Here is a 26,299-nt window from a genome sequence, read left to right on the forward strand (position 1 = left end):
TCAATCAAAAGGGATGACAAGCGATTGATCAACCGGTTAATCTTGAGACTTAAAACCCGCATACATTTCGACCGTTTTTCCATCGACTTCTTTTCTACATCCTTGAGACAATGTTTGCCCAGATGCTTGAAATAAAATTGAAATTGATTTATCATTTTCTTCTTTCACAAAATACAATATATACAATATTGAATGTGAACAAGACTCATATGGGCAATAATTCAAGATATTGATGAAAATAGAAATGTTTGAATATGATCCTTCCAGAATCTCTTATGATGAATTGGTTGAAGTGAAATGAATTGATTGCACTAGTCTATGATGCGTATTATCCAACACAGTTTCTCTTGATGTTACACTGATTGGATGAAATGAATATAGCCTAATAATGATAATGAATTGAAAATAACTTGAAATAGTTATTTGTGCAACTAGTGCGCAGTGACAGTTTGCTGCACCGAAAGAAACATTCACGCCCGAGCCGTTGGCGAGGGCGGAATGGCTTCTTGAGTTCAGCAGAGGATTTTTGCACACGTATTTCACATTGAATTTTCCCTAAAGTTACCATTGAATATGAAAAGTGGGTAATTATGGGTAAAATTCCTTGAAATATTTATATTAAATATTTGTGTGTGTGATGCTGTTATTAATAACAACCTTAATTCATTTAAAAATAGTTAATCCAATTGAAGTTGAAAACTCTCATTTCTATTCATTTAAGTATCAGAAAAAATACAGATAAAAAAAAATTCGCATTCAAAATACACGCCAACAGCTGATTGGAATGGCTGCAAGATGAAGTTTGTTTCATCCAGCTAAAAAGTACTGAAACAGGATTTAGAAATTTAGGCTTTTGGTCAAATTAACGAGAAAAATGCTCAAAGTAAACTGAAGAATATTTATAAAAATAACATAGATAACAGAGAATATTTATTGTAGTATTCTTATGTTTTTAATTATTTTTATGTATATGGATATCGAACGGTAATCATTTAACCTCAAAATTCGAATTTTATAATGTATATTTGCTACTTTCCTCTTTGCTTCCAGTTTAAATAATAATTATCAATAGAAAAGAACTATTATTTATTATTAAATGATGAGAATTTGTGAATGATGATTATTTAATTATGATTTAGATGGACATTATTCTTGTTTTGGATTTCTAGATTGGGATTTTATCATAATGTAGGGTAGCAATTGAAATGATACTTATCTAAATCTAATCACAGTCATTGTTACCAACTTATTTTTTTTTCGTGCACTAATCCTCCATATAACCCACCAACTATTTTGTTGTTGGTGGGTTACCCACCAACTATTTCATCTTGTTACCATGTTGAAAATGTGGAGTAAGCAAAGTGATACTTTGCTCACTAGAGCGGAAAAGTGATTCTTTGCGTTCTGTAATCAGTGCAGGAATGGTCACTTTTCAAGGTAATTGTAGGAAAAAAATATTTCATGCTGGAATTCACCCGGTGGAATGAGCATCAATTATTTTCAGAACATGTTTTTATGCTTTGATAATACATTTTCAAGTGGTAAGCTAGTATGAAAGTGCCAAGTTAGCACTTACTATGTCGAATAAAAAAGTAAAGAGCAGATTTATGATTATTAGAGATAGTTTATCCGATTTGGTGCTACCCAGTAGAAGTTCCTTGACATTTTGTACTCATATTATATTAAATTAATGACGTATTTCATCTTCTGTGATTTCAGAGACAATGCCTGGGGGATGAGCAGGGTAGCGGGCAAAATGGCTGCCATCTTTTGCCTTCTATTCGTGTTTCTGGTTCTTGTTGCTGCAGGTAAGATTGTAGTATCACTTTTCCAAATAATTAGATGTATATCATCAACAGAATAATAATTGAACTGTCATGTTAATCAATCTTTCGATCATCAGATCACTTCCAGGCCAATAAGCCACTATAACATGATACATCAACAAAACCACATTCTCCATGATTTTCCAGGGAAAATGTTTCAAATTAGTATCCATCGATATTCATTATGAATGCGTAAATGCGTAAATATAATTGGCTTTGAGTTCACTTAAAGAGAAAGTCTGAAAGTATCTACAAAGAGCTGAATCCTGATAAGCTTTGATAATCCTGATAAGCATTTCCTCTTCTTACAGATCAATCGTTTGATTGGTTGGCAGCCTTCCATCCAAATCTTTCATTGCCACTCTCTTCCATTGTACATAGCTCATAGTACCCAGATCCTTCGTCATTTGTCTTAAATACTGTAGCCGGGGTCTCCCACGACCCCTGTGTCCATCAACTGTACCTTCCAGGATACTTGACGTGAATGCGTCGTGTCTTATTATGTGTCCAATCCAAGAATATCGTCTGGCCTTGAGAAAATTCAGAAGAGATCTCTTCTCCACTGCCCTCTGGAATACCTCCCAATTCGTAACTCTGTCAGTCGGTTTTATTTTGAGCAAACGCCTCCAACACCACACTTCAAAAGCATTTAGAGTCTTCTCCTCAGCTTTACCAATAGTCCACGTTTCAGACCTATGGAGAGCTATACTCCAAATGCAACTCTTTATTAGTCTCTTTCTTATTCTCAAGGTTATACTATTCGAGGAAAGAAGCTGCCTTTTACTAATAAACATACCCTCAGCTTCTCTGATTCGGCGCTTTATATCCAGTCTATCTTTCCCATCTTCTAATATAATGGCGCTAAGATATTTGAACATTTTTAATTGCTTCAGAGCGTGATTATCTAATTCAATGGACACATTCTCTGGGACTTTTAAGCACACCATTACTTCTGAATTTATTTATGTATCTTATTTATCTCCATATCATATTTATTTTGTAGAATCTAATGCAAGGTGGTTAGAGCTCTCTCTAAACTTATTTTATTATCCACTGTTATAGCTATATCGTCTGCAAAACGAAGCATCTAAATCCGAACTCCATCTACCTTGATGCCACTACAGCACTCCTTGCATCCATCAATAGCTTGCTCTGTATAAATGTTGAATAGCAATGGTGACAAACTACAGCCCTGTCGCACTCCTCTCCTTATAGCAGCCTCTCTCTGCTGATCACCTATCTTTAATAATGCTGTTTGATCCTTGTACAACTCTCGAATGATCCTTCTATCTCTATAATCTATTTTGATGTCCTTTAATACTTCCATCAGCACATTCCAATTCACCCTATCAAATGCCTTAAGCAGGTCTACAAATGCAATCTATACTCCACAATTTTCCCAATACACAATATTGCTTCTCTTGTGATCTTGTTCTTTCTGGAGCCGAATTGATCATCCGCAAGATTTGCATCAATTCTCCCCTCAATTCTCCTCAATATAATATTCGTAAGTAACTTTGAGGCATATGCTAGGATACTTAATGTTCTATATTCTTCGCATCTTATTGCCTTGTTCTTCTTTGGCAACAGCACCATCAGACTCTCTTTCAAAACATTTCTCCACTGGTGTAGATTGAATTTATGAGAACAAATAACATGTACTTAATATCTTCATCCAGTGCATGTAATAGTTCTGCTGGTATATTATATGAGCCATATGCAATTTATTACACTCACTTCTATTTTTGTCATTTTTGTGTTGCCTTCTCTTCTCAAATAAGCATTCATATTGTATAAATGGAATCGCGAATTCTCTTTAGATTCAGTGAGATCATTTCCATATAATATGTATACATATAATACATATACATATTGTGATGAAACTTTTAAATAAATCTCATGAGAAGAGAGAATCAACCAGAAAAATTGTAATCACCCTTATAAAATGAAAGAATATGCTAAAGGAATAGTTAGCAACCGAGCGATAAAGCTTCCTTATCAACAACTGAGTATCAGATAAAAGTACCATTCTGTACTACACATTTTTCTAGAGAGTTATTCAATAGAATCATAATTATTTTGCAAAATGAGCACGAATCGTTTGTGAATTGCTCATTGAATTTTGAGGTTACACTTTGTTTACTATTGATCAGATGTTTTGAAGCAGCTCAAACACAGCTGACTGATTCAATATATTGTAAAATGTCATGCCAGGATTTCATGCAAGCCGTAATATTATTTCTGAAATTAAGAACTATGGATAAAGGACCAAGAATTTTGAATAAAAAAATAAAATATATGTATTATTGTTGAAATTATTTATTATTTACGAAATTGTATTATGATATCAAGTATTATTGTAACTAACTAGGTCATACATGAACATTATATTACTGATAAAAGCAGCAGAAATCAATTGCAGCAGTTTTGAACATAACAAAAGTTGTATAGGAATATTAAATTATTAATTATTGTTTCGACTGAACCACATGGTGAATGAATCTCTTTGGCAAGTCTAAGCCAATCATAGAAATAGCACCAAAAGGGTGATCGTTTGAGAACATCATATGTTTATCTGTTATCAGACAACAAACCTGCCTTATCATATATGCTAGCGCATGTACACTGTATAGAGGAACTCTATCTAGAGAATTAAGTGGTTTAAAGAATTATACAAATCAAATTATCATTGTAATTAAAGGAATTATATTTTACTGCTTGCCACTGACGTCATGCCTATGTCATAATCGTTCTACCAATGGCAAATTTTCATGCAAATTAATTACACAGAGATTCTCAGAGAAAAGGTTCTAGCCAAAAGGCTTGGAAAAAGACAGTCACTTCCCTTTTGAAATCCTCACCAGTAAGACCTCGTTAAAGTTACCAAGACCTATTTGTGAAATTTTGTTCGATTTTTATATGTTTTATCTGTGAGCCAGTATTTTAGGCTATTTCATTTGTTATTTGTAAATTTGTTTCATCAATTGATTATTCAAGAGTTTCAAGTTTAATTATCCCCCAATTAATTTGGTGAAGGAGATATTAAATTAAAATTCCACACGTGCTGAGACCAAAGCCTGGACCGCCGCCGATCAAACGAATTTGATCTAAAGAAAAAAACCACGACTGCCAAGGAGTTTCACTGAGTTTTAAAATTTAAAGGGGCACCAATCTATGCTTCGAAAAATATTACAGTGCAGAAGATATAAATTTTTCTTCGTTATATTAATGGCCACGCCGTCAAGCGCTTATTAATTATTAAGATCCTAGAATTTATTTGTTATAGAATTTATAAGAATTTGTAGTTGATTAACTGTCCTCCGCTGCCAGAACCACGACCCCGAGCAAATTTAAAAAATATTTTATTATTTATTTTCACCATTTTTCACAAACTGTTAAATTTTATCAATTGTGAAATTCTGTTGATTCATGCATGGTATCATGCGAGTACCAGCACACTTTTGATCATTTTGTTAATGTTAAATTATTTTCAGTCTGTAATTCAAGCTTTATATCTGCACTGTCAAATCATATATTTTACTATATTATATTTCAATTTTGTTAATTCGTCTTCTGAGTTCGATTATTTCTTAAGCCTGTCAATTATTGTGTCTGATACGTTCTATATCATCAAGAACCGATCGAATACGAACATTGAAATAATTGAATTGAGCTGGATATTGGAACAGATCTAAGTGGATGTAGTGTGTGGGGTTAGATCGGGATTATTTATTCTCTGTCCTTACCTGCTCATATATCAGCTTCTATCTGTTACCAACTTCGACTTAGGAGCGAATTCGTCAACTGTACAGCAGATGCAGCTGGAGATCATATAATTCCTACAATAGAGCATAAAGCCCGACAAGACTCTGTTCTCGAAATATATTCCGAATGATATCTGGTCCCAGTACCCTATCTTAATCCTTCGGAACTTATTAGAGACGCAGTCCCGTAAATTATCTACATCGGGATTTTTGCTCGACCTGTATGATTTTATATGTTGGTTTCATCACAGGTAATAGCTTTGAGATGTCCGTATTCAGTGTCTAGCAACCGCTACACTGCTTATAAGAATTTTTATCACTATACAATCTGTTGTAAGAAGAATCAAGGGTGAGCGAGTGTTTATGCCTCCCGCGATTCAGACAATTGTATCGAATCTTGTAGTGAATCGATCAGTCTGGTACTCACTTAGCGTCCACGTACGCATTTTCAAAATGTATAACCTCAATACTGGTTACTTAGTACAAGATTCATCAAACGTGTATCGACCTATCCTTGGAGGTGAGAGTGACTCCCCCAGGAAAAGCTTTACAATATACATATAATTATGTATATCACAAAAACGGATTGGAAGAAGCCTTTTTGATATAACATGGTTGTAGTTGATAGAATAATCGAACATAAATATGTGATGCTCTTTGAGCGTCAGACTAGTTGAATTGTTTGAATGCCCTATCAGTTTATTCACCGCAGTTGATAAGTGGAATATATTGAACACTAGCTGGCCTGGCGAACTTCGTACTGCCAAATTGTTGATGCATCTCATGACAAACTTTAGCTGGATGCACACTTAAAAATCAATAACCAATACTAACAATCCTTAAATCCAGACTATCCTATTATTCTTTATTGAACAAATAATCAGTACAGCATACTCTTCCATGTGCGTGTACGATAAAATCATAACTGACAAATTAATTGATCACGCATATTAATTAATCGACGTGTAGTTGATTAAGCTATGCTGTCTTTTTGCATAAATCACATGAGCACCCCCATTCACTCCTTTCACTCACTCAAAACATGCAGGGAATTTAAAACTCTCTTGAAAAATCTAATTCTTGACCTTGAAAATAGCTGGGAAATTAATTGCTATTACCATAGGTAAGAGAAGTATTGCTTTCCGAAAAAATTAAGGTACCCCAATTTCTAAATTCCTATACGTTTCAAGGTCCCTGAGTCCACAAAAGTGGTTTTTGGGTGTTGGTCTGTATGTGTGTGTGTGGTGTGTGTGTGTGTGTGTGTGGTGTGTGTGTGTGTGTGTGTGTGTGTATGTGTTTGTATGTGTGAGTGTGTGTGTGTGTGTGTGTGTGTGTGTGTGTGTGTGTGTGTGTGTGTGTGTGTGTGTTGGTTTGTGTGTGTGTATGAGTCTGTGTATGCGTCTGTGTACACGATATCTCATCTCACAATTAACGGAATGACTTGAAATTCGGAACTTAAGGTCCTTACAATATAAGGATCTGACACGAACAATTTTGATCAAATACAATTCAAGATGGCGGCTAAAATGGAGAAAATGTTGTCAAAAACAGGGTTTTTCGTGATTCTCTCGGAAACAGCTTCAACGATTTTGATTAAATTTATACCTAGAATAGTCATTGATAAGCTGTATCAACTGCCACAAGTCCCATATCTGTAAAAATCCCAGGAGCTCCGCCCCATCTATGCAAAGTTTGATTTTAGATTCTCAATTATCAGGCTTCAGATACAATTTTAGCAAAACATTTCGAGTGGAAAAGATTGAGCATGAGAACTCTTCAATAAATTAATGTTTTATAAAATTTTCACCTGAAATCGAAAATAAGCTCGAAATTCGAGAAAGTGTGATTATACAATTGCAAACTGTTGGCAACTGTTGATTCTATTAAATCATTCACTATGAAGAGATAGCAGACCTTGTAAGTCTCCAGCGTTATTGTTCAGCCACCAGCTGGCTCAGATCCTTTTTTATAAGTAGACTTGAGATGCGCATGGACACTAGCGTCAGGTGATCAATTTTCATAACGGCAAGGGAAGTTGTGAGAGTGCGCCACACCACCAGATTTTTAAATAATTGGAGAGTGACGATGAACCCTGATGTTGGAATATTATAATTGGAGAATCGAGGGTTTCGATAGAAATCAATGGTACAAAATTGATTACTCTTTTCAGTAATTACTTCAAATACCAACTTTTATTAAAAACTTGCAGGTAACTAACTCGTGCTCCGCAAGGGTCCAAATAAAATCTTGACCCACTGGAATCTTGAAGAATTTAAAATAGGCCTATTACCATTCTCGATGAAATATTGAAAAAGATCGATTAATAATAAGTCTGAATAAGTAACTGAATATATGTGACTAATAACTAAAATATGTGATAACTGTCACTAATATAAATGTTACTGAATGAGTAACTGATATTTGAATAATTTACTGGATTCGGGGGATTCTAATTGATTTCATCCATATAGATAATTATCCAACTCCAAAATAAATTATTCACTAAAAATCAATTAATTCCAAACACCGAAGTAGAGCAATGTCTTTAACCTAAGGCCGCACTGCTGGATGGTTACACACAGAACAGTCATTTTGTTTTTAGTCGGGGGATTTAGAATAAAATACATGGGCGGTTATGGAGCAGCACACACTCTTGTCTACAATTTATCGACGGCTGTTACATGACGCAATGATTATAACAGCTGTTTTTATTTCTGTGTGTGGCTAGCTCATTAATCTGCTCCCATAAGGATCACATGTAAACTTTGAAGGGAAGAGTCCTGAAGTCGGATTATAAATTTGGTAGGCCATAAACCTGGTCCTGAACATTACGAACACAACTAAAAAAAATCATCAAATTCGGTGAAGACATGAAAAAGTTATTGAACGTCAACATTTGAGGCTCGATTTTTATTTATATAGATTATTATTGGATCCAGCAATAAATAATTGTATTATACAGTATTTTCACTATGGAATATGTAAATAACATATAATAAACTCCATCTATCGTTAAAGATCGATTAATAATAAGTCTGAATAAGTAACTGAATATATGTGACTAATAACTAAAATATGTGATAACTGTCACTAATATAAATGTTACTGAATGAGTAACTGATATTTGAATAATTTACTGGATTCGGGGGATTCTAATTGATTTCATCCATATAGATAATTATCCAACTCCAAAATAAATTATTCACTAAAAATCAATTAATTCCAAACACCGAAGTAGAGCAATGTCTTTAACCTAAGGCCGCACTGCTGGATGGTTACACACAGAACAGTCATTTTGTTTTTAGTCGGGGGATTTAGAATAAAATACATGGGCGGTTATGGAGCAGCACACACTTGTCTACAATTTATCGACGGCTGTTACATGACGCAATGATTATAACAGCTGTTTTTATTTCTGTGTGTGGCTAGCTCATTAATCTGCTCCCATAAGGATCACATGTAAACTTTGAAGGGAAGAGTCCTGAAGTCGGATTATAAATTTGGTAGGCCATAAACCTGGTCCTGAACATTACGAACACAACTAAAAAAAATCATCAAATTCGGTGAAGACATGAAAAAGTTATTGAACGTCAACATTTGAGGCTCGATTTTTATTTATATAGATTATTATTGGATCCAGCAATAAATAATTGTATTATACAGTATTTTCACTATGGAATATGTAAATAACATATAATAAACTCCATCTATCGTTAAAGAACGAGTAGAATATAATACAGTATAGAATACTCGTATATTATCATGAACATTACAATTGGTCCCTTGATCAGTTTTTTCCACCACAGAATGGTAGAACGAACTAGCGGAGCAAGAAATTCTCAAGTTCCTGTAACATTTTGGTAATAGTCTATCAACATATTTTTCATGCATCAGTTTCAATGTAGATATTTTTCTAATGCATATGCTTTTACCGACTACATCTTTTTCGCCCCACTTGGATGAAATGAGCTGGTTTACATGCGTCATATGGGGGCCGAAAGTGATTGTTTTCTGACCAGGCCGGTAAAATTTTCATGGCCCTAGGGCTGTAAAATAACCTTGAAGTCAGCTGATTCTGATTTGATGTGAACATGTTTACAAAATAGTTAATGAAACGGAATCAGTTTATGCTTCTGGAATTGAATAAAGTATTTTGAAATAAGATAAGATACTATCATTTTATTTGGATGAATGAAATACAAATAGGATATTATAAACTATTAAAATTCAATTTTCAGAGTATAATAGAATCTAACTTCAAACCTCATACAGTACAAACTTCATTTATCACAAAACCTGGTGGATAATTTTGGAACTACTTGGGCAATATCCATGGTGCTGAACGTTTTTACAAATAGTTTATGAAACGGAACCAGTTTTTGCTTCTAGAATTGAATAAAGTATTCTGCAATAATATACTATCATTTTATTTGGATGATTGAAATACAGATAAGATATATATTATAAACTATTCAAATTCGATTTTCAGAGTAGGATAGAACTTCTAACCTAAACTTCCTAGGTCGATGACAACAAGCATTGTTGACGTTGACATTCAAATTGGCCAAATTTCAAGTGTGCTAAAACAGCTGATCAAAAAACTTTCCATTATCTGTGTTTATTATTCAATGATTAAAACATTTATAATAATATCATATTATTGTCATTTGAAAGAATGAAAAAGTATAAACTCAACCTCCCACATTGTTTAACATAATCTTTTAGGTTATTTAGACAAATCAGAATAAAAAATGAAAACCTTCCACCTTTGCTCTTGGAAGTGCTTAATGAACAATTATTCTCATATATATATATATATATATATATATATATATGTTTATTTTTCTGTGTGGCGAAAAATAGCGTTCGCACCATGGGCAAAATTGTTTTTCCGACTCTCAATCTTTTCTAGTCCTCGGCCTACGGCGTCGGACTTGAAAACCGATTTCTGAGCCAGAAAAGTCTCATTTTCGGCCCTAGGTGCGAAATATACTATTGTCTTTCTTTTCCAATACTGTTTTCTCCTAACTCTCCATTTTTCTCCTACACCAATCAAATCAAAGAGCACTGTAATCATGGGATTCATGCTATGTCGACTGAGAGAGTAATAAATTTATTACGCTGCATGTAACCATGCAGATGGTTATAATAAGTAATGAACCTTGTCTGGAATCAAAATAGTCATGGGTCACATTGCATGAGTCATACAAATTAGTCAAAGAAGATGATTATAATAATGAGTCATTAGGTTCACATTGGAAATTGCATTAGTATATTATCATTAGTTAATACACTAAATTGCCTAATGTATGATAAGTACATTGTGTACTTCAATGAAGTTCTTTTCCATTGAAAAGTCGGAAAATAACAGGATAGGAATAATAGCAATAGAAAAAAGTATAGTTCATTTCATGGCATGCTAAAAAACAGGATGTTGGAATCATAGCTATCTGTTGGATTGCTAAAAATAGGTAGAAATATTGATAAATTTCCATCAATTATATTTTGATTGACATAGAAACTATTGTCATTGAACTTGAGATGCTAAGTGTAATACACTTGAAAGTACTCGAGTGAGATGAGAAAGTTCTGTTTCCCGCTCCATGTTATTTTGAACAGAACTGAATGATATAAGTAACGCATAATTGCAATTGGATTCTCAGTTCTTGTGCCACACTCGAATCAAGAAGAAAATTACAGTGAGGTTTTGTCTGTTTGAGTGTTTGAGCCATTTCCCTGAGAACAGCTTTATTTTGAAGGTAAGATCCGTATCACTTCGAACTAAAAAATATATAATATATTTATTTTGCAATAGAATAACGGAACAGCGAGTATTATAGAATATTTCTATCTCACTCACTTGAAGATACAAAAGCATCCTACAGAGAATAATACGAAGTTTTGTATAAAACAAAATAATATAGCCCTACTATAATATATACTTACATTGTAGAATAATATTAATAAATAAATGATTGAGTTTGTAACCACAGAAAATAGTATGGAATCTTCATAAAACTGAAAAAGTATCGATTGACATCTCATCGCATTTATAATAATAATTTTGTCATTTGATAATAGTAATAATAATAATAATTTTGTTATAGTGAGGCAAGCAGAATAACTCGCTTGCGTAGTGTAGCGAGTAGAATTCTTGTGAGAAAGAATATTGATGAATCATACTTCATACTTTACTATAGATTAGACTTACGGTATTCATAGATTATATTTTTTATATGTAAAAATACAGATGAAAAATGTAGAATATTATATTGATAATCGGGCCTAGAAATAATTGTAAAAATATATCATTCTTTTATATTTCGAATAGCTTTTTCGATAATATGCTGTCATCTTGAATTTCAGGTTTTCAAAGTACAGAAACAGAACTATGATAATTTCTATAGTGAGGTTCACGTTATAATGGCAGTATTTGATTAGCAATGGTATTGCTGTCCTTTTCAATCATTCAACAAAGCGTATAGTAGTATCTCTTTCTCGCTTTGTTACCAGATAGTCTTTTAACAATGTAGAATAAATAATTCATTAACAAAATATTTCATCTCAATTATAAAAATTATTCTTATATATAAATATATATATATATATAATATATATATATATAAATATATATATATATATATAAATATATATATATATATATATATATATATTGTGATGGTTAGATGGTTATACCTGTCTCCTGTCGGTGACGGCACTTATCTGAGGGTTAATTCCTGTTTTGGGAAGTACCCTTGTTACACGAAATAGGGAGAAATGTCTAGAGTATACTAGATTATTTTCCTGACAATTAATCAAAGTATTAATTGTACTATATTTTCTCAATATCAAGTAACTCGATGATGGGTTACTATTAGCAAATAAAAAAGCTATAAGCATGGTCGAACACAGGGTCACTAAGGAACAACATGTGATGAAAAGTTGCATTTATTTAAATTCACTGAATCATATAAGAATATTGTTTGTTCAATAATTAATACATTAATTTGATAATGAAGGATTCAGCCCATAAACAATATAATTTGGATTTATAGAGTTCTTTCAAGTTTATGATTTTTTTAAGGATGATCATGTAGTGCTTTCACCCAAGGGTTGCCCGACTCAAGTTTGGACAGTGTAACGTCAGAATTTTCACAAACGATATACCAGTTTGTCTATGGAAAATTGAGTCGAAGAGATTTTGAAATAATGATATTATAAATCACTCACATTTATATGGGTCCATAATATACGCGCACTCACTCATGAAGATTTGTTCACTGCATGGCTGGCATCTTTCGTCAGGCTGCATGGCATCATATTAGGCTTCATTATTTGGCTCGCGATTTTAATAATTAATAACTCCTTTTCAACTGAGACTTGGTAATCAAATTAAATTCTAACGTTACGGGAACTCTACATTAATTGAATTTAGCACTCTTACATAAATTGAACAATGAAACAATCATTAAAAACTACAAAAAATAACAAATAGGAGTTACAAAAGACTCTCCATAGGAATGCTCAGATAATCTCCCTTTTTTCCTTCTCAGAAATTGAGAAGCTAGGTTTGGGGGAGAGAAGGTCACATGACCAGTTAATGACCAATCACTGGTCAGAAAAACAAATCTACCAATAGGATGGCTACAAGTGAAGAAATGTGCTCAGGTGTGCCATTTAGAATAAATAAATAATTTTACAAATAAAAACGAGAAAACAAGCAAAACAAATATAGGGGAACAATGAGCAGATTTTTCAGCAGGTCAGAGTGTACAATAAACAATATAATAAAATTGAAAATCAAAGCAAGCAGTCAACAATCAGAAACAGACATGCCGGTTATCAGCTGACTGACAAGGTAGCCGGCTCACTTGCATCGAGAAAGTGACCCTTATTGTAAACAAACATTCATTATGCTTTTTTAGGTTATTCGAAAACCGTTTACAACTGTTTGTGAATCTGGATCTTAATAAATGAATATATAGATTTTGTTGTTATTTCAACAGCCAATAAAGGTGGGTGTAGTTGTAATTTTTAGCTTATTAGTATAGAAAGTTGCTTATCAAAGCTGTTTGGCGAATCTCACCGTGACAATATATATATATATATATATATATATATATATTTATTTATTTATTTATTTATTTATTTATTCCTATATTTCAGGTTATTCTTATAATATACATTTTCTTTTCACAAACATTTTACTGGAGTATTATACGATTTAAAGTAGATATATTTGAATGCTCTCTCTCTCATTGCGTTTCAATCTCTAATGTAGAACATGATATTATTCTATAAGTAATTACTTTCAATTCAATTTTGCTTTTGAAGGCTACTCTCAGTCACTGTTTGTCATGATTAATGGTATTATTTTGTTTTAATCAATTATATTGTCAGATGGAATTGAATAGAGAATGCATTTATTCAAATGCTAATTAATTTATATTTATTATTCAACGAAAATCCTAAATAAACACTGCAGATCACCCCGAAGACCTCTGCTACTGCAGACATTGACAACAGGGTTAACAGCTAGATGGAAATTCAATCTATCTGTTAACCCTGTTGTCAATATCTGCAGTAGCAGAGTTCTTCGGGGTGATTTGCAGCATTTATTTAGGATTTTCGTTAAATAATAAATAAATTATATTGTCACTAAATGGTTGAGAGGATACAGCTAGTTGAAGTTGAGAGTATGATTGAAGAGATATTATTCTGAATTCTCAAATTGTGAAATATACACTCTTTTAGTTTTCTGAACATCCGTTTACAAAACTATGCATGAATAAAAGTTGAGAAGTAATTTATTAGGAGAGATAATTCATTTTCTATTTCATTCATTTTTTTCTACTCAGAAACAAAGTACAGTTTGCACTTCTTGATAAACTTGTAGAATCGTATTCTGTTTTCTTTGGGGAATGGCTTGTTTATAAAATTTCTGTATAGGGATATGATTTTCAATGCTAGATGCTATCCATGGATAGCACCTATCTTGAGAAGATAGTAAAAGAACTTAGTATACTGATAAGCTTGAGAATGGTTTGTTATCATCCCAGGGATTAATGATTCTATTTATCAAATTTGAGGAAGTGTCCGCTATTTTGTCATTGGTGAGTTTTTTTGTATTGTTCTTAAATATTTTCTTTCTTTATTGTTGTTATATATGTATGGGGCCTATATTATGCATAAGTGCTCGAACGGCTTAATACTGGATGGTTGTTTTTTCTTTAACTGTAATTTTTCTCTTCTTCTTTTCATCAGTTTTCTTTCGTTTATTGCGTTATAATTTTGAGCTTTGAATGGGAATCAATAATGATTGTGTACCAGTATTTATAACCTCAATTTCACAATATAATAATGTTTTTGACACTGACAATCTTACAGTTTTCCATATGAACATTTGTAGTATCAAAAAGAATTTTGATGTAGGCTATTTATTTTATACTTGAATCAAATAAAGAAAAAGTCAGATGTTATTGTTTTATCGGAGTCATGGATAATGGACCTTTGTTATATATTTTCAACTTGGCTATTAAAACATCAACCTTCCCAGATGCTTCGAAGATTGCGCGTGTGACTCCAATATTCAAGTCTGGTAATAGAGAAAATGTTGAGAATTATCGTCCTATCTCGATCATCAATGTGATAGCAAAGCTTCTTGAAGTATTGTTGCACGGTCGGATTTTCTGAATCACCAGGTCTGGAATAGCTGAAGCTCAGCATGGCTTTATGCCTGGTCGCTCGACTGTTTCCAATCTGCTGCAATTCAGCCATGAGGTACAATCCAAGGCATTCGGATTTCAATATCAATATGAATAATTATGATGATTATAATGTTGATAAATACTTTGAGATATTGGCACTGTATGGCTTGGATTCCTCAATTAATCTCGATACTAGAGTAACAAATACCAGTTCATTATGTATCAACCACATATTATTTGGAGGTAGGCCCTTGTCTTATGTGTTAGCAGCTGTGGTTGATGCAGGATCGACTGACCACAGAGCGGTTCGTGCTGCAATTCCTTGTAAAAAGATTAATCATAATAGCTGAATCACCTATACCTCTAAGATGGATTATGTTATGCTGAATAAGCTACTTGACATGGAAAATTGGAACTCGGTAATCAGTTGTGTAGATGTGGATGCTGCATACTCAACCTTTGAAAATATTTTTAATATCTCATATACAATCTTCAAGTACGATTAATCAAGCAGTTAGGAGGTCGGTAAACCACCGTTCCAAGGCGTTGAAACCATGGATAACAGGTGGCCTAGTTCAAGCTATTGAAACAAGAAACAGACTTTTCGAAATAATGAAGAGGGACCAAAGTAATGTTCGAGCTGAACAAGATTTTAAAAGATTTAGGGATAGGGTGCAAATTTGGATTAGGGAAGCAAAAGAGAGGTACTACTCAACACTTCTCCACAATGCAAGGGGCAATAGTAAAGAACAATGGGCAATTATTAATGAATTAGTAGGTGAGCAGAAAAAAAGAAATCGATTATCAGCTTTTCAAGAAATGGTTACCTTGTGACGGATGGAATGGAGTTAGCAGAGGAGTTGAACAATTATTTTGTAAATGTTGGAAAAACCGAAACATCCATTCCTCCACCTCCAACAGAAGTTGAGAATGCCGTCTATTGGGCTTTTAAAATTAATCATAGTCTTAGATCACTCTTCTGGAAGCCTATAAACCCAGACGAAGTGTTAACAGTTATCCTTAGATCATGTAGTGATAAATCTCCTAGAGCAGATAAATTCTCACTATTCCTAATAAGGAAAATAGCATCAAAAATTTGTGAAATACAGTCATAATTGTTCATGAGGGCATATTTCCATCAAAACTCAAGTTAGCAAAGGTGATACCCATTTCAAAGAAGGGCAACATAACTGACTGTAACCGTCCCATTTCTTTGTTGTCAATATTTTCTAAAATTTTCGAAGAACTTGTAAAGGTCCAACTGATATCTTTTCTAAACTGATTAATTTTTTTTTGTTCTCAATCAATATGGCTTCAGGGAGGGGCTAAGCACTGAATTGGCTTTGCATAAGTTTCTTTCTGAGATCCACTCAAATATAAATAACTAGCAGGGCACCCGTGCTTCGCTACGGGAATTAAAAGATGAAATTATTTTTGTGAAACATTTACAGTCTAAATCCTACCAAAATTGTTATAATCGTTTTTGAGATTAGGCCACAACTTAGAATAAAAATTATTAAGTCAAATCATTCAAATAATGAATTCATGTGTTGGAATTGCTCTGTAGAAGAGTAGTCTCAAATTTTGTAGGATATGGGGCGGGGCTTGAGTCGCCCTCGACTTTATTCATTGGCAATTAATATTTCCTCTTGACAGTTATCAAATTAGCAGTGATCGTGTTATTTTTGCTGTGGCAATTGAAGATCAAATTCCAAATTAGGTTGATTCGTTATTTGATGACTCTGGTATCCATGGATCTCTTGCTTATTCTGGAATTTTTGGCATAGCCTGTCGCTTACTTTTCGTTTTATTTATCCGAAATTGTAAAAGCAGCCAATCCACTGATTCTTCCTTCCATGGAAGTCCATTCATAATATTATAACATTTATTGTGGCTGATTTCACATGTCCTAATCTCTAAAATTATACATATTAAAGTGGGTTCATTTTAATTTGAATTTGCATATAATCTGAATAGAGTTTATCCAATCGCTTTGATTATTGACTCTACCATTATATGATTTCTTTCTTTGATCTTAGCTTGAAATCAAAAGCTTAGGGATGAAGATTTGGATGTAAATTATCATGTAACTCAATTTAATTTCTATCTAAATTGACAACTTTAGAATTAACTTGTGATCTATCAATATCAATAGGTTTGTCTTGTGTCGAAATAACATCTTGAAAGGAAATAGGAGCAGCGGATGGAATATTATGTTGTTTTTTTACCTCTAACCTCTAAAATTATACATATTAAAGTGGGTTCATTTTAATTTGAATTTGCATATAATCTGAATAGAGTTTATCCAATCGCTTTGATTATTGACTCTACCATTATATGATTTCTTTCTTTGATCTTAGCTTGAAATCAAAAGCTTAGGGATGAAGATTTGGATGTAAATTAACATGTAACTCAATTTAATTTCTATCTAAATTGACAACTTTAGAATTAACTTGTGATCTATCAATATCAATAGGTTTGTCTTGTGTCGAAATAATATCTTGAAAGGAAATAGGAGCAGCGGATGGAATATTATGTTGTTTTTTTTTTATTTAGTTTTTTACTGATTTTGAAACATGAAAATAGGCCCAGTAGCACAAAAGCATGTTCAATTTCAATCAGGATTGAATTTCATGAGAATTAATCAGAGCAGGGTTTTCATAATAGAAGGCTTCTCTGATTGGTTCTCGTGGTATTTAGTCCAGATTATGAATTAACAAACAGTGCAACTGTCTCTCTCAAGGCCATGGCTGCGTACAAACATAGAGCAACAGAGGAACCAATACAACAGAAGCTGAAGAAATTAGTCGCATTTCTATCACCTCACAATGAACATTACATTCAACTACTATATGTTTGGAGAGATCGATTTCAAATTTCTTTTGTTATCATCGGTCACTTTCTGAACCTATTCTTCCAGATGTTCCATGAAAACTGTGATGTTTCAAAATAAGGTCGCCAAATTTGGTAACTCAACTACAGCTATTATAATGTTTTTTTATTTGCTCACCAATAATCCTTTCTCTTGGTAGTTCAACAAATTTTACCAGAGTTGAGACCTGTTCCAGAAAAATGTTTTTTGTCACAGGCACAATATATTCCTGATTTAATCAAAATCGTTAGAGCCGTTTTCGAGATCCATCCGACATAGATACATATATTCACAAACACACTTATTCAAACCAATTAATTCATAATTTATAATGAGAGCTCATTTCACATAATAATAACAGCTGGCATCAAAAGCAGAAATGTCAAACATGATTGAAATTGGAACAGTAGCGATCATCAACATTATTTTCTTCATCTGATCTAAAGTAACCAGATTATTGTAAGATTCACATCAATTTGTCAGCATTGTTTGAAAGGGGAGCATTGATGCTATTGATGAGGAATACTGACAGTCAACAAACTGTTAACTTATACATATTCTCCAATATTTTTATCGAAAGCTACCTTATATTTTCTTTGGTAAAACAATCAATGTTTGGGAATAATTGATTCATGGGAGAAGCGCCTTACTTCTATGCAAGATATTTTCATATTAGGAAAAGCAACAACAGCTATTTGGCCGTTTTAATAAATAATCCCTTTCTTCTACCCAAGTTAAATTTTGGCAGAATTTCCTTATTCTTTACAAACAGATTCCACAACGGACACTTCTAAAGTTTTTAAAATACCCCTTTAAGCAGTTTTCGCGATCTGTCGGATATACAAACAAAATTAGTCTTGATAGAATAGGATCAATTGATAGAAGCAACTCCCGTCATAAAAGTTTGTTTTATGAGAAATAAAAATCATCTATACTCCCAGGTATAGCTCTGATTGAAGCAGCAGTGGCCAATCAATTTGTTTTCGATGAATGAATTTTAATTAATTATTCAATTTGGTGCCAACCTAATGAAATAATCTCAACTTAATGCCAACCTGACAAAATTATTAATTGGTCGCCAGTTATCAACTGTTTCGAATAGGTACTCTCTCTAGATTATAGTTCTATAGTAACATATGATGTGAACATTTCAATTATAATATTAAGAGATTGGGAGAAGAAGAATATACATGCTAAAAGACGAACTTTAAACCCTTAAAACCCACCCTTAGAGTTGAAATATCGCCAAAAGATTTCTTAGTGAGCACCTAGGACGTATGAGGAAGCTTTATAATTCTAAATTTTGTTGCAATCCATCCAGTAGTTTTCCAGAAATCGTGATCAGTGAGTCAGTGAGTCAGTGAGTCAGTGAGTCAGTGAGTCAGTGAGTCAGTGAGATAAGAATTTTATAAGTATAGATAGAAAGATTTCAAAGGTCTCAGCACTGTTCCTTGATATACGCAAGGCTTTTGATCCCAGTATTTTACTGAAAAATTTGGAATTGGCAGGTGTAAGGTGTATTGCCTTGGATTGGTTCCAGTCTCATCTCTCAGGGCGGAGTCAGTTTGTATGTGTCAATGTACCTCAAGCTCAGTAGTATCTATTTGTACTGGTGTCCCTAAGGGCTCTGTTCTGGGGCCCATTTTATTCTTGATATTTATAAATGATTTGTATCATGGACCCTTCAATGGAGCCATAACTATGGATGGGTATCGATACTTCGATGTTTTAAAATCAAACATCGATCTTTTTAACATCGATGTTACTGTTCGATGTTTTTCACTTATCGATGGTTTTACCTAGACATCGGTCATCCGATGTTTTCCCAAACTGAAAAGTAAGAACAATTCTAATTTTTCAAATTTCATCTAAGTTCTTTATTTTATTTTTTGTTTGAAGAGGATCATCTTGAGAGGAAGATTAACTTCTTCTAGATGGTAGGATAGTAGCAAAATATAATCATTATCTTTGTCATGTCTAGTGTAGTATTCTGTTTAGTGTTTTTCGTGCATATAGATCACTCTTGTGCAAGATCTCGCATAAGTTTTGACTTCCTGCGGATTGTTAATTTTATTTTCCAATCAGGCTCTCTGTATTTTCATGTGAGACTGTTGCATACTCTTGAAGATATACATAATTTCTGTGGACTGTATCAAGTTTAGATAGGCCTACTCATTCAGAATTGAATAAGTAGTTGGATTCTTCGTTTCTTAGGAAGAAAGAGTTTTTTCTTATTACAAGAGATTTCCTCAACATGCGTTTAACACCAACTAGTCCTCGTATTGTAAGTAGTGCAGAAATAAAAATAAAAACATAATTCATTCTCATTTCCTAAATAAAACTATCAGATATTGGATGAATAGGTACGATATGAGTAGGCCTATCAGTGATTGATAAAATTATCTTAGAATGAAATTTAAGGGAGAATCTTCGAGGATATTCCGAAAGGTTGGATTAGCTATGACTTAGATAGACTTAACTATGGAGATGACAAATCTTGTGAACTAGAGTTGATGAATCTTTCTCGCAACAACGTGACTTCAATTTTTCGAGAGATTGTTACTAGAATACCACAAGTCCAAAATTGCTGAAACTCCATTCAGTAACTGTTGAAATATTGAAACAATAATAGCTCTAGATAAAATTGTAATCACTCTAGAAGCTCTTTTTGTACTTTTTTCGAAATATATGAAAAATTTATACCAATAACTCAATCAACTTCCGAAATAATTGTGTTCCTATCTAAGCCAAAATAATAAACTAATACTCTGTAAGCTTATTAATAGAAGTGATGTGGACTCAATAATTAAATTGATTTCACCCTGTTTTATCATTTTTAATAGGATAAGTGTAAATTATCATATTATACTGCACATTATATAATTTTCACTTTATTAATATTAATACTAATGGAAATCTATTCATCCATCGTTTCTGACATGTCTTTTGAGTATTATTATTCTTCCAAAATTATTTGATCATTCTTATCATCCATTTAATAAAACAAGGTATTATTAATAGTTCAACTTCATTCTCTTTACAAAATTTAGACAATATAGAATACCGTTTTAACTCCTTGTACATTGAAGAAGTATTCAAATCTATAGAACAATATTCTAGAATATTGTATTTTCGTTTTTAAATTCGATTAAATATCAATTTTCGTTGCCAAAGTCAAGTCTGATCACTTACAAACATTTATGAACTTTCAGTTTGTCTGCCGCCAATCAATATTTCTTTATTGTTAACTACTTTTCAAAAGCTCTGTCCCTTTCTTTGATATGTACATAAAAAAGGAAATTGATATTCACTATCTTAGTCACTCTAAGGACATAATTATAGTCATCATATTATCTTCCGTGAAAACGGAGGGCGATATAAATAAATGAATTTTATATATATTATGAAAATTCATTATGACATTATTGAAAAATACCGTATAATTTCTTGTTCAATAAAATATAATTTATTATTTTGAACGAGAATGAACCGTTCATATTACATCAATAAACCTGTATCAGCTACCGTCTGCAGATGGCATTGAGAAGACAGAGAATCAACAACGTTTTTCTCCTATCTTTCTCCACTGCCATTATAACGTGGACCTCACTATATAGTGAATGACTGATTGTCTTATAATATATCTATGCAATAATAAAAGAAAAATTCGTTTCAAGTGAATGAGCAGGCTAAAAATCATCTAAATTGACTATATCTATTTATCCATTTATTCATCTATTCATTCAAGATACATAATATTGAAAATTTTCCAATGTGGTTTCAGCTCCATACAAAATAATCAGAGAAGGGACATTTTATGTGATCAGATATTTTTGGTGTGGATTTGGTTTTGGGTTAAAGAGACAAGAAACAAGTCTTGAAACCTAATTCTTGCTTTTTAATAATTGGATTTATTTTAGATGCTGTCACGCCAAACACGAATTGGATGTATGCTGAATGTTCTTATTGCTTTAATGCCAATTGTCATGGTGTTCGGTCTGACTACCAACGGACATGAGCCTAATAGACAATTCGATATTGATGTGGATGAGATCATTGATTTTAATCCAATTGAAATAACTTTGACAAAATTGTCCAAGGAGAATCGTAATTCTACTGCTGTATTCAATGGAATTCACGACCTCTTTTTGGGTGCAATAGGCCATAGAGATAGGTAAGTGAGAGATAGAATGATACAGTACAACAATACAAGATAATTTAGAAGCATGATGAGTCTATCATCGTTAGAAATCTAATCATTATTGATTTTTATTCACGAATAAGCTAAATAAAATTTAGGCATACTTTTTGCACAATTTTCATTTTTGAGGTAATTCTCACGCCCCAAAGATCATCATTATAATATACATTTACAATAGTATTGAATATACAGACTACACCTGGAGGAGTATCAACTATACTAGCATTTCAATATCTATAAAATTCCACAATTATCATTGCGATATCTATTACAATACTGTGGACCGAATGATTTCATTATGTTTTTCAAAAAAATTACATGATGAAAAAGACAAATTACTAGTGAATATGTTACTGAACTTCAGTAAATTATTTGATAAATAAGTAAATAATTCACTGTAATGTCTTGAACCGCATCCGGACATTGAGCCTACGTCCACACATGCCGAACCAAACCTCGAACAGCGCAGCGTACCGTGCAATACGCCGTACATCGCGCCGTTCAGCGAACATGAGCATAAGTTTCATAATGTTAAAGATCAGCTGTTAAACATTCGCTGCGCCGTAATCCGAACCGATCGCCGTGCCGCTCGCCGCTCTTTTAACCGCACGCTGAATGCTGAACTAATCAGCTTATTGAAAAAAAGCCATTCGCTGTACAATTTTTGCTATTCATCACCAGTTAAAAACATGCGAACAAGTTCGCAAACATGAATACAGAAGTATGGGCCTCTTCTTGTATGATTAAATTCATGTTTTGAACAATTCATTGTCATGAATAATAAAATATTGATAGGAACTGATAAATATTTCTTCAACCAAATAGAGTAACTTCTGAGAGAATAATGAATGGCCTGAATTCCAATATTAAAATACTGTTGACCAGGAACTCAATACCATGACAGTTCATTCAGTTCAACTATTCCATTTGAAATTACAGTATTAACTTTTACTGAAAATTAATTTTATTGACGAATCATAAATTGACTGGAAAAGATCCAGTAAATTCCATACTCTCATTTATTTCAATGAATTCTACAGCTTATATAAACTCACAAAGAGGGCACATCATTGAAAAATGAAACATTTAGATTTTTTGATCCTCATCAAAACCGAATAAGCAAGGTAAATAATATTTTTTTTCGTGATGAATTATAACTTCCCTCTAAAATACTTCCTTACCAGATAATTATAATCAATCCTAACCTGTTCGAGTCGAATTATTTATTTGGTTTCAATTAATTTGAAGATTCAGTACGGTAGTCTACCTATCGATTCAAAATGGATGATCAATCAATATTGATACACAAAAATGTATGATGAGGGAATTCAAATCAAATAATATTCTAATATTATAATCATGATAAAGAATCATTCATTGAAACATATGTCTTGAAATGCTATTCTCAGATAATAACTGACACTCACGAAAACTGCTGATTTGAAGTGAAAATAACTAAGAATAAAGATGTTCATCATTGAAATTGGAAAATATTCACCATGTGACTGCTTTTCATTGTTTAGATTCGCTGTGTGGTTTGCTGTACGGCGCGATGCTTGGCGAAATGCACGGTTCGTTGTGCTGTTCCATATTCAGTTTGGCAAGTGTGGTCATGCCTTCGCAATAAATATATGAGACAGGAATAGAAATGAAATTGACAATAGATACACTAAATTGTCATCAAAACTAGAGTATTGTGAGAGCTTATTGTAAACAATATTCATGGATAAAGACAGTCATACCTCCAAAGTATCTTTCTATTAGTCTTGCATCATACCGGTGTATTATTTCTTGGTTCACTGCTGGTATTCACTCAATAAGTATTTTGTTTCTGACTCCTGTTCCAGCAAACTACTAGATGTAACTCTCTACGCTCCACGCCGGAGATTCCGTCAAGTTAAGAAGACCATCCGCTACCCGCACCACTCATCACAAAACAGGAGAAATATCACAGCCATCAGAGCGCTGGACTTAAGTCACAATGGAACTGGTGGTTATCCTAGACTTACAGCGGGAGGCATCGGCTACAAGTACGCTTATTTGACCATTACATCTCAATGGAGCCAGGGACTGTATTATCGATTGGAAATTTGGGGACGTTGAGAATTTACTTCAAGTTAAAAAATTGTATTAATATAATAATATTGAGTCACCTGGCTGGCTCAGGTAATATAAGTTGTGATATAAAAATATAATATGGAAATTGACATACGAATTATATAATATAGTCATATAATAGACATATTGATGTCATCATAATGGAAAATCTTGAATAAAAATTTGAGGAAATTCTGTTTATGTTAATCATTCTCATTTTCATAGCCTATGAGTATCCCCGTTTCTTGGATATACGTACTTGAAATCTTCAGGTTTGATAGTCGATTGGTTATATCTTAGTATTATTGTATGTAAATATGTTTGAATAGCTTATGCTTGTGAACTACAGCAGTGGAAAGTCAACTTTTTCTTTCTTGTATTGTGTCTATTGTTGTAATGACTCCTCCTCTAAACACGGACTTGTTTCATATTAGAGGGAGTAATTTTCAGGGAATATATTGTAAAATGTACTCTCTGGAAATGGAATGAATTTTAATTGAATTGAATTGAGATTCAATAAATGCTCTAGTGAACAGCTAAATATTACCAATCATATGAATACAACAGAGCCTTATCCATGCGCGTTGCTTATAACTGGAATTAGCCAAGTATTATCATAGAGAAACGTTATCCCAAGCCGATAGTTCACGTAGTTCTTTCCTATGCAGCTGTGTGACGCTGGTCGTCTCTCAAATTGTGGCGTTCATACACTATCACCCCAACAAAACAGTAAAAATTGACAATAATCGACAGTAATCGGCTTGAGATAACAGTAAAAGTTGCGACATAAATTCCCTATACCATGGGATATCTACTTACGCTATTGTTTCTCTATGGTATTATATTGTTGCCAAGCAATCAAGTTCCTACTGGCTCGTTGCTCCGAACGGTTACCAGGCAAAAATGTCTTGTCGAGTTTTCGCCTAAGTGCCGTTCTCACAGTGAAAGCGAGTGAAAGTGAAAGTTCTCACACTGAAGTGATTCAGCTTATGGTTTAATCTCAATATGAATCACAACATTTCATCAAACGAAAATTGGCAAAGATTTATTCCATTGGAACTGAGATTCCGTTTAAACATTCACTGATTTAAACAACCTTAATCGTGTATAAATACGGCCGTGGGGCCGTACATGTGAATTGGATACTGTAGGTGGCAATTTGATAATGTGAGTTCTTTAGATTCCAAATCACATCACAATACTCAAACTAGCGTTAGCGAGTTCTTACTCTTGACTCACTCAAGGCCAAAGTCGTTGTCCGTCTGTTTGTATGTTCTTCAATAACTTTAGAGATAATTGATCAATCAGCTTCAAAGTTTGAACACGTAGGCCTTTTCTTCGAACCTTTTTACAGGCCGAGTTCGTTGGACAACAAAATTGACTCACTCCGTCCTTTCCAGGATATAGAAATAATATTGAAAGTGCATAAGAAAAAAACATGTTTTGATTTATCATTTAGTCAGCTGAAGAATTCATTGCATGCAATTACAACAGTATTTTTCCATTCATTCTTAACATTAGCTGAGGCTCTATAGAATCTACCACACAGACAGACAGACCTTCATGTGCTGACACATGCTTTCAGATGGTTAATACAGGACTTCCTATATACCGGACCTGCGCCTACAAAGAAAAATGGCCGTCGTAGATGGTGGCCAGCATTGCTATTTTGAACGATAGCTAGACGAACTGAGATTTCGACAAACTGAGACGCTCTCCAACTCTGTAGGAATTTCTATAAGACTTCCACATATGGCGGCCATTTTTTTCAAGGCTCAGGTCCGGTAGAATATAGGAGGTCCTGGTTAATATACAACTTTAACATCAACAAA

The 26,299-nt window shown here is 33.2% G+C and overlaps 2 protein-coding genes across 2 annotated transcripts in view; both read left to right on the forward strand.

Annotated features, from left to right (window-relative positions):
• The window catches only part of LOC111055703, a 197,062-nt gene that overhangs the window by 135,902 nt on the left and 34,861 nt on the right, over positions 1-26,299 (forward strand). The window contains exon 3 of the mRNA XM_039421105.1: positions 1,720-1,808. Coding sequence (XP_039277039.1) covers positions 1,736-1,808 — 73 coding nt within the window. The 5' untranslated portion in view covers positions 1,720-1,735. The remainder of the gene's footprint in view (positions 1-1,719; positions 1,809-26,299) is intronic.
• On the forward strand, positions 11,194-24,668 carry LOC120349869. Its single transcript, XM_039421106.1, has 3 exons — positions 11,194-11,349; positions 22,090-22,343; positions 24,218-24,668. Exons 2-3 carry the CDS (start codon positions 22,090-22,092, stop codon positions 24,471-24,473), a joined length of 510 nt encoding a protein of 169 aa, XP_039277040.1. The 5' UTR covers positions 11,194-11,349; the 3' UTR covers positions 24,474-24,668.

The sequence above is a fragment of the Nilaparvata lugens genome, chromosome 2 (genome assembly GCF_014356525.2).
Source record: "Nilaparvata lugens isolate BPH chromosome 2, ASM1435652v1, whole genome shotgun sequence".
In the NCBI taxonomy this organism is placed as follows: Eukaryota; Metazoa; Arthropoda; class Insecta; order Hemiptera; family Delphacidae; genus Nilaparvata; species Nilaparvata lugens.